Source organism: Xiphophorus couchianus, chromosome 6, assembly GCF_001444195.1.
Source record: "Xiphophorus couchianus chromosome 6, X_couchianus-1.0, whole genome shotgun sequence".
Classification (NCBI taxonomy): Eukaryota; Metazoa; Chordata; class Actinopteri; order Cyprinodontiformes; family Poeciliidae; genus Xiphophorus; species Xiphophorus couchianus.
Genome location: NC_040233.1, coordinates 7,121,279 through 7,135,406, shown reverse-complemented (window position 1 = coordinate 7,135,406; position 14,128 = coordinate 7,121,279). Strand labels below are relative to the sequence as shown.

At 38.8% G+C, this 14,128-nt stretch overlaps 2 protein-coding genes across 4 annotated transcripts; both read left to right on the top strand.

Moving 5' to 3' along the window:
* The first annotated feature begins 1,358 nt into the window (after positions 1–1,358).
* On the top strand, positions 1,359–5,804 carry selenop2 (selenoprotein P2). Of its 3 annotated transcripts, none has more exons than XM_028020836.1 (6): positions 1,359–1,501; positions 2,631–2,871; positions 2,948–3,013; positions 3,584–3,796; positions 3,883–3,991; positions 4,928–5,804. In XM_028020836.1, exons 2-6 carry the CDS (start codon positions 2,645–2,647, stop codon positions 5,138–5,140), a joined length of 828 nt encoding a protein of 275 aa, XP_027876637.1. In that variant the 5' UTR covers positions 1,359–1,501; positions 2,631–2,644; the 3' UTR covers positions 5,141–5,804. The 3 variants fall into 3 exon arrangements, with proteins under 3 accessions (XP_027876637.1, XP_027876636.1, XP_027876638.1); XM_028020835.1 differs by having other exon boundaries at positions 1,401–1,501; positions 2,622–2,871; XM_028020837.1 differs by lacking the exon at positions 2,948–3,013 and having other exon boundaries at positions 1,404–1,501; positions 2,622–2,871.
* Positions 5,805–8,494: 2,690 nt separating this feature from the next.
* On the top strand, positions 8,495–13,339 carry elovl8a (ELOVL fatty acid elongase 8a). The gene is made up of 7 exons (XM_028020139.1): positions 8,495–8,582; positions 8,678–8,865; positions 9,077–9,157; positions 10,078–10,134; positions 10,885–10,999; positions 11,676–11,803; positions 12,763–13,339. Exons 1-7 carry the CDS (start codon positions 8,495–8,497, stop codon positions 12,928–12,930), a joined length of 825 nt encoding a protein of 274 aa, XP_027875940.1. The 3' UTR covers positions 12,931–13,339.
* Positions 13,340–14,128: the final 789 nt, after the last annotated feature.

Sequence of the window (14,128 nt, the reverse complement as noted above, 5' to 3'; positions counted from 1 at the left end):
CAACGGGTTTGAGATGTAATTTGACTCCACTGCGCCCCCTAAGTTAATACATCGGCTCTGTCTCCTCGATGCATCGACCGATCTGCACCAGATTTTTTGACAGTCGTCTGGGAGCGCCGCCGAACACATTCACGCGTGTCGCCCGGTGGACGGGCGGGGAAAATGCGCGACAGCTTCTGCGGCGGCTGGCGGGCGGCGGTGCTGGAAACTGCGGCAGAGCTTCTGCGGTGGCGAGCGGGCTGCGGCTCTGGAAAACGTGCGAGAGCTTCTGCGGTGGCTGGAACCCCCGCGGTGGCCAATGGGCCGGAGCAGCGCTTGCTGCGAGGGCCGCCCGAGGCTGCTTGCAGCTTTAATTTTTTTTTTTTTCCGACTGGGAAGTCAGCATTTCCCATTTCCGAGTACAACTTGAACGCAGCATAAACATTGCAGGACGGCAACTCTCAAGGACTGGACTTGGGCACCCCTTGGTTTCAAAGAACCACGTTTCAAATGATGTTTCAAAGAACGATGTTTGGAATGAATTGAAATTAAAGTTAATGTACACCAACATTTTGACATCGCTTAAAGTGTTTTTACTGTTCCTACAGTTTTATGACAGTCAGCACGTGAAATGTAAACGAAAATACAAATTCCTAACAGCATAGTGTTTGCAGATATTCTTAAAGCTTAGTCCTTGTCATGTTTGAAGTAAACATTACTCTATATTGCTAGTACTCTCTTTTTTTATATACAGGAACCTAAACTTTAGCCAGCTGTCTAGCAGCCCTTAATTGACGCACTTGTTTTTAGTCAATATGGACTTTGAGCAAATCCTTCACGTGCAAGATTAGATATTTGTTCTGCAGGTTTGTTAGTAAAGCAATGTTTTTTAATAACAGGTCTGACAAGACTAATGTAACCGATTTCTATGTTTAAAAAAAATCACATGTAGCAGAAATTCACCAGTTACATTATTCTAACTGATGGCTAGCATTTATTCTTACTTTAGTGTTTTTGGCATTTAAACTGTGGAGTGAACAGACAGCACAAAAGTTGAAAAGGAAGCTGAAAAATACATTCATTCAGTTAGGGGTGTATCTATTCTGTCACCCAAACCCAAACACAATGCTTAAGTTTAAGACTTTTGTCTAAGTTTGCAGGAATATTAGTCTTGTATATGTTTACCATTTACCCAGCAAGCGATGCTTGATCTGTTACCACTGCGGACAATTTCACTTCGTCGCTCTCAAATATAAACAAGAATCCTGTTTGGAAAAAACGATAAACAGGAAATAAGAAAAAATGAAAACAGCCTAAGTTTCAGCAAAGTCACAGCTAACAAATACTGAGTACTTCTTCACAACATTACCATATCTGTGCACACTTTGAGTGTCACATTCTTTCGCACTCAGAGTGTCTCTCTGTTTAAATTGGGGGAAGTGTTGAGCGAACGCCAGAGCTTTTATACTTCAGAGGTTTTGCCGTGTGCCAGTTAGAGTTGCAGCAAACACGGCGGATAGAGGTAAGACTTTCCCCTTGCTCCTAAAACTGTTCTCTATTCGTATTCTTGTGAAGTAAAAAAAGATATACATATTTTTGGTTTTTTTTAATAATATGCACTAACATTACAAGTTTTTCTCTCTAGATCAGATTTTAAATTCTTTGACGCATCATATGCGCATGTCTAGTCCTTAAAAGCCATTTATGCTACAGTTTGAGTGTTTTTCTATCAGTCCACCTTAAAAATCCATGATCCCCTTTTTTGTGTCTTTTATTGTCACATTGCAAAACTGATAGTCACCTGTTTTATACATTTATATTCAGATAGAATATAAATGTTTAATTTATAAATGTATAATTTTGTTTTGTTTGTTGTTTTACATAAATTTAAACCAAAGAAAGGTCAAAACTACCTCCCTTTCTGTTGGTTTTTGTATGACCCAACTCATTAAGTTAGTAGTTTCACTCCATCTGATGCTGTTAATTCGATTTTTCGACATGGAGCCGCGACTGTGAGCACTTATACTACTTAAAAGTTCAAAAGTGAATAGAAACTTGGATATATTTTATTTATATCCAACAAAAAATAAAAGTATTGGGTAATTGCAGGAGTAAATGCTGTTGTCGTGTGCGAAAATGTTGCCATAAAGACGGTAAACTTTGTGGCTGTAGGCATACAAAGCTTTAATCTCTCTCTGTCTCTGTAGCTCAGTGTTTGCCTGTCAACATGTTGCTCTGAAATTCCTTACCCTTTTGTCCGTGTACTCGGAAATACTGGCTCTCATTTTTGCAATTATCTTCACTCAAGTGGACAGAAACAAAGAGGTTTTTGTTATTTCATCTCTGTGAGACCAGACTGACCGTTTATTATTATTATTATTAAATGAAGGCCCATGATTGCCCGATTTCCACACTCCGTTTGTTCTGTAGTTCATCGTCCATCAGACTAAGATAGATTGTAACATACGGCTCACGTACAATTTTTCTACCACAAAACCATTTTTTAAAAAAACACGTCCTTCCTGTAAAATCTAGTCATCACTAGCCGCCACATTTGTAGCATTCTGACGTTTGAGAAGAAGAGACTGCATATTTGTGCACGATCCAGATGATTTCATAGATGTCTTTTTGTGTGTATCCAGTTTTGGCAGACAAGAGGGTGACGATGCGCTCTCTGCTGGTGCTGTGTCAGAGTGCAGCCCTGCTGGGTGTGCTGTGGGCCTCCCACTCCACTCTCTTGGTGGAGGGCGACAAAAATGCCTCCAGGATCTGCAAACCCGCGCCACGCTGGGAGATAAAGGGCCGCTCACCGGCGCAGGAGCTGCTCGGAAATGTGGTGGTGGTGGCTCTGCTGAAGGCCAGCTGACACTTCTGTCTGGTTCAGGCGTCCCGGTGAGTGAGAAAAGTAGCAAACGTCCGAATCAAACTTGAAGGTGGATTCTGATCACCCTGTATATTTTTGCTACAGTTTGACACAGATCACTGCTTTGATTCAAACTGATGATAAAAGGATATCTAAAAACTATTGGAATAAGTATGTCTGTTTTTCTATTATTATTATTATTTATTTCTCTCATTCTTAGAAAATTCCAACTTTTAATTTGATCCTGTTTATGAAGCAGGAATAAAGATGATGTGATGCAGAGGTACTTGTATATTGACAGGGCTGCATCTCAGCATATCATTAGACATTTTTCAGATTCTTTTTTATTAAAATAAGTTGATACAGTGGCACTATCAGACCTTTTATTTCTTAAAACATACATATAAAAAAGGATGAACTGATATATCCGATATCAGTCTCACTGTTATGGCTGATAACTGATATTTGCCAACATTATACTGTACATATTTTCCTGGGTTTTTTTTTTTTTTTACACCTTTGGGGGAAATAAACTACAAGAAACAGACTGCAACAAGATAGAAATAAATATCAATTTTTAATATCGACCCAGTTTTATTTGTCAGACCGATACCGATATGTTGAAAAATGACGAATGTCGGCCGATACCGATGTTGGTGCGACATATCGTGCATCCCCAGTTTAAATAGTTAAAAGCACACAATCTCAGCTCTAATTCTTCACTCGTCTGAATATCTGCAGTATCGGACACCTGCGCACCAAACTGAGGCGCAGCAACGTAACCGACGTGTCCTTCCTGATCGTCAATGAGCAAAATGCCGTATCCAGAGCCCTGTACTGGGAGCTGAAGAAAAGAGCTCCCACTGGTGTCCCAGTGTATCAGCAGGACGCTAATCAGACCGACGTGTGGGAGGTGCTGGACGGCGACAAAGACGACTTCCTGATCTATGACAGGTAAAAAGGCGCCTCCGTTGCCGACCAGAGCGCTAAATTGGAAGTCGCTCCAAGAATGCCGTTTTTCTTTTCCTCCCCATCCTCAGGTGTGGCCTCCTCACTTTCCACGTCGTGCTGCCGTACAGTTTCATGCACAACCCGTACGTGGAGGCCGCGATCAGAGCCACCTACGTGGGAGACATCTGCAACTGCTCTGTGAGTGACCCGACTTTTGGGGAGGCGCACGGGCGAACCCAGATGGGCGGGGAAAAGAACCGCTCAAATGTTCAAGTTGTCACACTTGATTGCTCGTGATGGTTCTTTATGAAGTACAGTTTTTTTTTTAAAGCAATATCGTTTTAGAGGTAAAAAAATAAAAAAACAAAAGTCAGCTACATTACATCAAATTTCAATCTGTTTTGTTGGGGTTTGGTGTGATAGATCAACACAATCTATCTTAGTTTCTTCTTTTTTTTTTTTTTTGCAAAGACAAACCCAAAGAATGTAGAGTTCATTTGTGCTCTTCCCACTTTATTTTGAAACCCTTGACAAAAAATAAAAAATAAAAACATTTTCTATCAGCATATGTTTTTTCATGTAGGTGATACTGAGGTAATTTGAAAAAGATCAGACTCTGGATGTGCAAAGCCGCTTGGAATAATTCCACTTGTTCCAATGAAATGTAGAGACTTAATACATATGCACAGTAGATTTTTGAGGATTTTTATAGATTATATTTGCTTTTTCTTTTCACATATTTTTTCTTCATTTCACAATTATCCACTATTTTCTCATGGTCTATAACCTGAAACACAAATGAAAAGATGTTTCACATTTTTAGGATGTAACATGTTGCATTTGAGTAAGTATAAAGGGCCGGAGTAGTTTTCAGATGCTGTATTGAGTTTACAAATTATTTATCATAACGTTCTTTAACAAGGCATCTGTCTAATTTAAAATAGAGCTAATCATTAGTTAGCATTGGCTCTATTTGACAATTCGACAATCACAAATTGATTGTCGACCTGATGTTAGCGTCACTTTGCCTTAAATCTATTTATCCGTTTATTCGTTGTCCATTCATTGTTTGTATTCAAAATTTAGAGACACCAATTAGCAACACGATGAAACCAACTTGTTTATCTTTCGCAGGCCATTTCCACTCAGGGGACCGTCCAGCCACCGGACGAAGGGGTTGACCCCACCGAGAAGACTCAGCCGATCCCCCACCACTATCACCATCTTTCCAGCTTCTTCCATCATCAGCCCGCTCCTCGAAATAAGACCCAGGACCAAGATAGGCCCATAATATTCCCAGCTCCGTATCATCCGCACCATGCCCACCAGCACCCCCACCACAAGTAAACCAGTGTTCATAGGTTTTCAGGGGTTTTTTTTGTTCTTTTTTAGAATTGAAGCCCGTTTTATTTTATTTTTCTGAAACGTTTACACATCCCGCTATACAATGTGCCGAACCTGCTTTAAAAAGTGCAGCTTGGTGCTTCTGTATTTGGAAAAGAGTGGCCAGGACTCTCCGAGTTCTCCCATTAATGAAGTCCAGAGTGTAAAGCCTGCCTGCAGGGGGCTGTGGACGGATGTCCAGGGGGAGAGAAAGGAGAGACTCTGACCGCTGCCGTATCCAGACAGAAGCAAACGACGAGGTGCAACGACGCTGCCTGGCTGGTCTCACTCAGTCAGAATGTCTTTTTAAAGCTGATTCGCCCCGATTTGCTTTCTGCTTGAGAAGATGTGAGGATTACAATGTTCAGAGAACAGGAATAACATCTTACACACATGACTTAATGACTTATTTTAGATGCTGTTTATTGTGCACTTACAATTTCCTCTTAGAATCTCTCATTATAAATTAAACTTATTTTGTTTCTCTCCAGATTAAGGCGGAACTACATGGTAGATTGAGTAATTAGAAACTGTTGCTTCATAACGGGAGCTGCAATAACTCAGAAAATGTCCTGTAATAACGCATTTCTGTGTAATTAATAAAATAAAAACTCTGAATCCAATTACAGTTTGTTTTCTGTATCTGAAATAAATAATACTGTAGAAAAATACTTAATTTTTTATAGTGATTTAATGGCACATTATTCCCTCATTTGTACACCCCAACACTTATAAGGTGGATTTAGCTGGTGAGCCATATGCCAAGCCAAAAGCACGCACGCACACACACTTATACACACAGCGGAGACAGGTCGACTACCTCAGAGCAGCTTAAGTCTTGGCTGAGATGCAACACTGGGCAGAAAACACACTCTGCTAGACCATCGACATGACGGTAAAGTAACAATTTGATCATTTTTAGCACGGATCATGCTCCAAAGCCAGCCAGCTGCTTTAACAGACATATATATATATATATATATATATATATATATATATATATATATTGCTGATTGCTTTGTTTAATAGCCGTTGACATAGAACTGGCAGAAGCTGCTTGCAGGAGTCCTTCCCCATCAGTGCGTTAGGAGTCCATGCTTTATCTGGTGCAGGGCGGGTCGCAACTTCAGCTACTTCTGAATGAGGGCGGGGGGGCTGACTACTCAACTGTTCTGCATCAATATGTATAACATTAGTGTATCCACTTATAATATTCTAAATAAAACTGAAGTCGGTTTGAGGGATTCTGATCCTGGGAGGGATTTTTTTTTTTACCGTAAATCCTTGGGAGGCTACAGGTGAGGCTTAACCGCTTAGCTTTCTCTAAACAGCATGTTCTGTAAGGCGGCATAGTTCATACTGCTGCAAGTCACTTTCAGCTGTGGAGAACAGAAAAAAAACACACCATACTTTCCACTACTACTTTATAAGCCCATTGGATTGACAGAGTAAGATGCAGTTGAAGCCCAATATCTAAATACATTGTATATTTTTAAAAAAATGGAAAAGAAGAGGACTTTACTTAAAAAGCAACAAAAGGAGCCAGATTGCAATTTTCACCCATGTCTAAAGGAAAGTTTAGAGAGACCAGTTAACCTAACAGCCATGTTTTTTGAGCTGTGGGAAGAAGCTGGAGTACGGAGCATCAGAACCATGATACTCCTTGGTGTAGCCTATAAACCCTTCTCTATGTTACACCAGTTCTGTCAGGAGAAGGAGCCAAAATTCCAGAAAAACTTTGGTGAGAAATTGGTGGAAAGACACCAAAAACTACTGAACTTGAAAAAAGGCAGAAACCAAATAGTACAGAATTCAAAATGCTGTAAAGAAATCATAAATATTTTTCAGATCATTCCAGGATTTAGATGGTAAAAATGTTTTAGGTAAGCTGAAATGACTCAAAACTTGTGATGATTAGTCTGATTTAATGCCAGAAAAAATGTTGTATTTATTTATTTTTAATCAAGTCTGTGTAATTATCTGGGTTCAACTGCATATTCTCTTTCATTAAGCAAAACACAAACTACTCTGGGGATGAGTTTATTTTCACAGGTTGCTAAATTATGCAGAGAAGAAAAAGACAGCTCTTTCAATTGTCATAAATTATGCGTCTGAAATTCAGTTATTAATATAATAATAACATAAAGTCCAGAAAAGCAAAACAACTCAAAAAAGAGGAACTAAATACAACAAACGAAGGTACGCAACACTGAAAAAAATTAATAAATGCAATTTGAAGAGCTATGTGAATTTGAGTTTGCTTTCCGACACTAGATGGCAGCACTGTTACACCGCATCTGAAGGTTCATCACCCTGTCTTCAACAGGAGGCAGTCGTTCATAAAGAGGATTATTAGTTATTATCTATCATCAGGAGATTAGCCAACATAATCCTCATGCTAAAAACCCAGCTCATCGCTAGGTGGCTCAATCAAGTTTTCAGTGGGAGGTTTCTTTCTTTGGTAAAGCCGTTGATCAGGGTTCGATCGGTGAATACATCGGGGCTTACGTCTCTGTCGCCAAAGATAAAGCCTTAACTTTGAAGAGATCGCAGGTCCTGCTAAGCGTGGGAGGTAAAGGGAATGCATCGACCCAAAGCTAACATGATTCTAGAGCAGGGGTCTCAAACTCCAGTCCACGAGGGCCGCAGTCCTGCAACTTTTAGATGTGCCTCTGCTGCACCACACCTGAATAGAATAATTAGGTCATTAGCAAGGCTGGGAGAACTGATCTACACAAGGAGGAGGTAATTAAGCCATTTCATTCCAGCGTTTTGTACCTGTGGCACATCTAAAAACTGTAGGTCTGTGGCCCTCGAGGACTGGAGTTTGAGACCCCTGTTCTAGAGCGTCAGTAGAAACAACCACAACATACATGTGGACGGGGGCGGAAGTCTCATTGGCAGTTACAGAAATCACTTTGATTGCCTTAAAAGGTTCAGCAACAAACTATTAAATTGCAGACAGTGGGGATGCTGAGTTCAGGGTTTTTCACCGCTCAAAGCATTTTGGGCGAAAAAGTTTTGGGTTCTTCTTAGAGTACCTTCTTTACATAACCAACAGGTAAAATTTGCGGACCAATGCTGGTCCTGTCAGACCAAACTCTGGATCTATGCGGCTCTATAGGTCACCATTTATCAGAGTTCTTACAAATTCACTCTGTAATGGAACCTGTAACGTCTAGGATGTGGATTGTTATGTTGTTTCCATTTCTGCCATTGAGAAATTTATCTTTCGAGCTATTTCTCGAGTTTGCCTTCTTCAGTTCAAGCTCTAAAGCTAGGTATGGCAATTAAAACAAGCAAAAAAAAAACTGCATTATGCTCATGTGCTCATCCCAGGGTAGCAATGCTGTCACCAAGTGGCAGAAACTCCAATTATTCTACCAAAGCATTCTGGAAAATGGAGGTAAGAATATATTTTTCAGCTCGTTACCGTACAGAACCTTGCATAGTTTGGCAGTATTTTGTGCTGTAACTTTCCTCTCATATTTCACTGAACAGACAAAAGGACAGACAATTGGCTGCTGGTCTACTCCCCTGTGCCAATTACCTGTATATTCCTGTGCTACCTGATCACTGTATGGGCGGGGCCAAAGCTGATGGCGAACAGGCGGCCCGTCAACCTCAAACCCGTCCTGGTTGTTTACAATTTTGCCATGGTCTGCCTGTCTGCCTACATGTTCTACGAGGTAAACTCTGAACACAAACAAGGGAACTCAACGTAACTGAGATATTTTGTGGAAATATATATATATATATATATATATATTTTTTTTTTTTGTTTAAGCCTTCCACTGATTTTAATGTTAAAATAACCGGCAGGAAGTTGTTAACGTGTAAAGTTGAGGTAGCACCACCAGAACCCAATTATTTAAATGCAATGTTTTTCCACATTTCTAGTTCACAGCATCATCTTGGTTGGCCGGTTACAGTTTGTTGTGCCAGCCGGTCGACTACAGCAACAATCCATTGGCTCTACGGGTAAATGGAAATATACTTTATTTGTAGTTTAATAATTTAAGGATTGTGTTTCTTTTTCCTTCCTTCTGTGTCCTTCATTGTGTCTTTTCTTTTAGCCTTGCTTCACTGAGTCTTACGTTCATTCTGTTCGGCTTCCTTTGTGTTATTTTTCGCCGTAACTCAGTTGTTCTCTTCCCTTGATTAATTCGCCTACATTCTCTGTCATTCTCCACTCTTCCCTCAGTATATAAGTTCACTGGTTTTCATTGTTCTTCACTTGTTCATCTTCTCAGTGCTAGTCTGTTTAACATTCCTCCATGCTGCCTGCCGTAAGTCCGTCCTGTTTCATTTTGCCCTCCTGGTTCGCTTTTGGATTTATTTTGTTTTATTTTTTTCAGAATATTTTGAATTTTGGACTTTCTGTGTTACAGTCTCGTTTTCGAGTATCATGCAAAATGAACTCTAGTATTTTAGACTTCAAAACAAAGGAAAGGACTAAAAATTTGGAAAAACTGAGTCTGACAGTTTGGATTATTTTATTTTTTTTGCAAAAGTTGGAATTTGCCAGCCATGGTAACAGCTTGGAGCAAATAATTTTTTTATATATATATATGTCCTGATATATTAGCCTCTATAATTAAAACAATTTAGCTCATTTTTACTATGCAATGTACTTTCTGTAGTTCAAATGTAGGTATGGGCTTTATAGTAGACTATAACTAACCAAAGATGAATTCTAATCTTTCACAGTTTTCTAATCTTTTAGATTTTACAATAAGTCTTTGAAGAATTTGAATCGAACAATTAATTTCCCTTTGTGATCAATAAAGTGTTTTCGAATTTGAATAAAATTAGATTTCTTTTTCCCTTTAATTTATCAGATTGAACAGCTTAATACCTGAAATGAAAGTGTTGATGTCTCATTGTGTTGTGTTGGACAGATGGCCAGAGTTTGCTGGTGGTTTTACTTCTCTAAAGTCATAGAGCTCAGTGACACGGTGAGTACACACACCGGAGCTGCACGCAGTTATATAACTGTAACATAAGTTAATGCTTCTCCTGGACATTTTAACACAGGTTTTAATTTGGCTTCACTGCATATTGTTTTGACAAGGTCAAGCTAAAGAAAGACTGCCCTCCACTGGTCAAAACATAAAAGCGCATCAAATCTGGACCAACATTTGTTAGGCTTTATGTAGTTCAGTCAGATTCCTTACTTGGTTATTTCAAAATCAGTTCAATAAAGAGAAAATGTATCTTTTTAGCATAAAAAAACATCCATAAGAGTAAGTTCAGACACTTGTATGACTTACTACACAATTATGCTGCAGGAAAATATGCATCAGGTGTCTATTTACAACTATAACCAGGAGTAGGGTGACCATATTTTACTTTGGGAAAACCCGGACAACCTGCAGCGGGGGTGGGGGGTGGGGGGTGTGCTGGACAGAAAGTCTAAAAGCGGGAAAACTACATACATTTGCGCTTTCGCATGTTGTTGGCGTACTGACAGCCATCTTCTGATTAAGAACAGGGCTGCCCGCACTGACGCGGCTCAGGGATTACGTAATTTGCAGTTGACCAAAATCCCGGACGATTTTTAAATTCCCCCCGGACATCTTTTTAGGTCTGAAAAGTAGGACATGTCCGGGAAAAAGAGGACGTCTGGTCACCCTAACCAGGAGTATACTGCGGTATGGCCTTAAATGTTTTGTTCTTGCTTCATTTAGTGTGTTTGTGGTTTGCAGATATTTTTCATTCTGCGGAAGAAGAACAGTCAGCTGACATTCCTCCACGTCTATCACCATGCGACCATGATCTTTAACTGGTGGGCTGGGGTTAAATATGTAGCCGGGGGTCAGTGTGAGTACGTTTCACTTTGTGTTAGCAGAATCCACAAGGACTGTACCACGAATAAGATGATGATAAACAAACAGAGGTGGTCAGAGTACCCACAAATTGTAGTCAAGTAAGATTAGCACTACTTCAAAGAAAAGTATTTTTACTCAAGGAAAAGTATTTTCCTTTTGGTACAAAGTCTACTCAAGTAGTAACTGATCAAATTATCAATCATTTAATGTTTTAAAATTACTTTGTCAGAAGGACCATAATATTACGTTAAGTGGAAATTTTGGTATTTTAAGGACCAAAATGACAATATTTCACATAAGTAACAATAAAATAACAAAATCAGACACAATTTTTTTTTTTTTTTTTCAAAATCATTTTTTTTCAATATAAAATTTATGAAACTTTAACAAAAGCTGCAGGTGTGTGTCTGTGCCTGGTGATTTTTTTTAATTCAAACTTGTTTGTTCTTCATTCAGTGGGTAGAGAATCCAGAACTTTTATTCAAGTAAGAGTAGCGATACTTCATGATAAAATTACTTAAGTAAAAGTAAAAAGTACATCATAGTAAAAATACTACTAAAGGTTCTTTTTCCCCAAAAAAAAGTTCCACAAGTAAATGCATTTGAATAAATGTTTAATAGTTACTACCCAACTCTGTAAATAACCCATCTTGTGTATTTGTCTGTAGCTTTTCTGATTGGTCTGATCAACACCCTGGTCCACATAGTCATGTATTTGTACTACGGGCTCGCCGCTCTAGGGCCACACATGAATAAGTATCTGTGGTGGAAGCGATACCTCACTTCTCTGCAGCTGGTAAGAACGGACGGTAGTGTCAGAGATAATATGAAGCTAAGATACATCGGTACTTGAATAAGTGTTTTTTTCACCTCTACAATTTTTTAACCTGGTGTTTGCTTATAAAATAGCATAAAATATGTGCTGGTGGTCTCCATGGTTTTCAAAACAAAGACCCAATTAGACGTTGGAGGCTGCCCATCAAACCTGGACAATTCTCTGCTAGAAGAAATGTTGATCATAGTGGGTTAGGATCTGTGAAATTATCATTAGTTATAGTTCCCTGGTGTCATACCACAATCTGGTCATTTTTGCAGAAAACTGTAGAGAATTGTGTTGACCTGGATATCAAGATTTTCATTTTATTTTAAAATGGTATTACCTAAATCCGGGGATTCAACTGGCTAACAGATGGCGTTTTTCCTCTCTCAAGATTCTATTTACTTTTCTACAAACTCTTTCTACCATATGTAGGTGACCTATTACTAATAAAAAACTTAGTGCCTAACTTTAAAAAAAAGCTGAACTTTTCCTTTAATTTGGGGTCCAGTCTGGGAGGCTTGTAGAATCAGAACACAAGAAATAAGACAATCAAGCTTGATGCTTTGAACAAGATTCCTTTGTTAGAACATATCAAATTATTTAAAGTGTTCTACTATTGTAGTTGGAAAACAAAGAACTTTTAAAGACATAATAAAAAGATTTATAGAAAACAAAGAAATTTTAATAGATGAGAAGCAAAACAAGTTTTTTTTTTTTAATCAACTTATTTTTCCTAATAACCGGACTATTTGATTAGAAGGTCAAAACTTTTGCTCAGTTCTGTGTTATTAAGGTAAATGTGCTTCTCTGCTCGGCACAGATGAACTATTTTATTATGATTTCTCCACTAAGTTTAATATAAATATGTTTTGTGTTGATGATGTCTCCTGAATGCATATTTTAGTCATTTGCCATCTTCTTGTCTCTCTGATCAGCTGCAGTTTTTCGTCGTCACCACGCACACCGCCTACAACCTGCTTGTCGACTGCAACTTCCCCGACTCCATGAACGCTGTCGTGTTGGCCTATTCGCTCAGCCTCATTGTTCTCTTCAGTAACTTTTACTGCCAAAGCTACCTCACAAAGAAGACCAAAAGCACTTAAGGGACACAAGGGATGCAAAAAATAATCAAGTCAAACAGAAAAGAAACTGTCTTAAACCAAGAAAACGTGCCAGAAGAGCCAACAGTCGGATATGGCCGAAGCTTGAGACGACACAGACTGGATATTGATACAGAGTTCTGTATTCTACGGTACCACTCTGATGCTATATTTTGAATATGGTAATCACTGGGCAATCATTGGAAGCGGCTTTCTAGTAAAAGTTCAAGTCTCACCATAGATCTTTGGAAAAATTACCCCAAAAAATCTTTTTTGGGGCACACACAGGTAATATTTTCAGGTTATGTACCTTAAATGACATCTAATGCTTGATGTATTTAAACATATGGTCAATGTTTAAGTGAAACTACTCAGTAGTATTTCTGACTTCTTTATTGGCCCCAGTTATTTAAACTGGGGCCAATTATTTAAACTGGGGCCAATAATCACTTGATTGTGATTGTGTGTTAAATATTGATGCCAAGTCACAATGAGGATAAATACTTTATTTTGAAAAAATAATAAATATAATACTTTTCAAATTCCTTTGAACCCTATTAAACTAACTAATTCTCAGATTGAGGAACAAGATTTGGGTCACTTTCTCTCTCAAAACACTTGCTATAATTATCCAAGTTCAACCAACAGATTCTCTTGGAACCAATGCTACTGACACTAAATTTGGTTCCTTTAAGGGGACAAAAGGGTTTTAAACAGCAGGTGATTTGGATGCAGCAAAGTCGGCTTTCCAGTCAAAATCTCTGGATCAACGTGTTTCTAGTTATCATTGGTTATAAAAAGGCAAATACTTTGTGCTGTACTTTGTATTTTCCATGGTAAGAGAATTGTGTCGGTAATAATTTTATCCTGATTAAAAATAAAAAGTCTCCATCTGTATCTGCATGCTGGACAGACCAAATTTGTGGGGCCGCATGAAATCATTCCAAGGGCCACAAATGGCCCTCGGGCCACTCTTTAGACACCCGTGATCTAGGGTTTCTTAAAGTTTCTGAAAAACAGCATGATAGTGTACTTAGTAATCGATATTTAAAGTAATGTTCTTCAGTTTTGTCACATGACTTGAGTGTTTCTACATCTTTCGTTGGCTAACTTCAGCACCTGCAGTACAGAATAAACTTTTAAACATTCACTGATGTAGGCGTTAGTATCCAACCTGTGGAGGAGAAAACTTGTGACCACA

What these genes read in the sequence shown, in the direction of transcription:
- elovl8a (XM_028020139.1), top strand. Translation starts at nt 8,495, where the DNA reads ATGCTCATGTGCTCATCCCAGGGTAGCAATGCTGTCACCAAGTGGCAG. An exon ending in AAGCATTCTGGAAAATGGAG is followed by an intron (nt 8,583 to 8,677) that starts GTAAGAATATAT and finishes TTCACTGAACAG; the next exon opens with ACAAAAGGACAGACAATTGG. An exon ending in ATATGTAGCCGGGGGTCAGT is followed by an intron (nt 11,000 to 11,675) that starts GTGAGTACGTTT and finishes ATTTGTCTGTAG; the next exon opens with CTTTTCTGATTGGTCTGATC.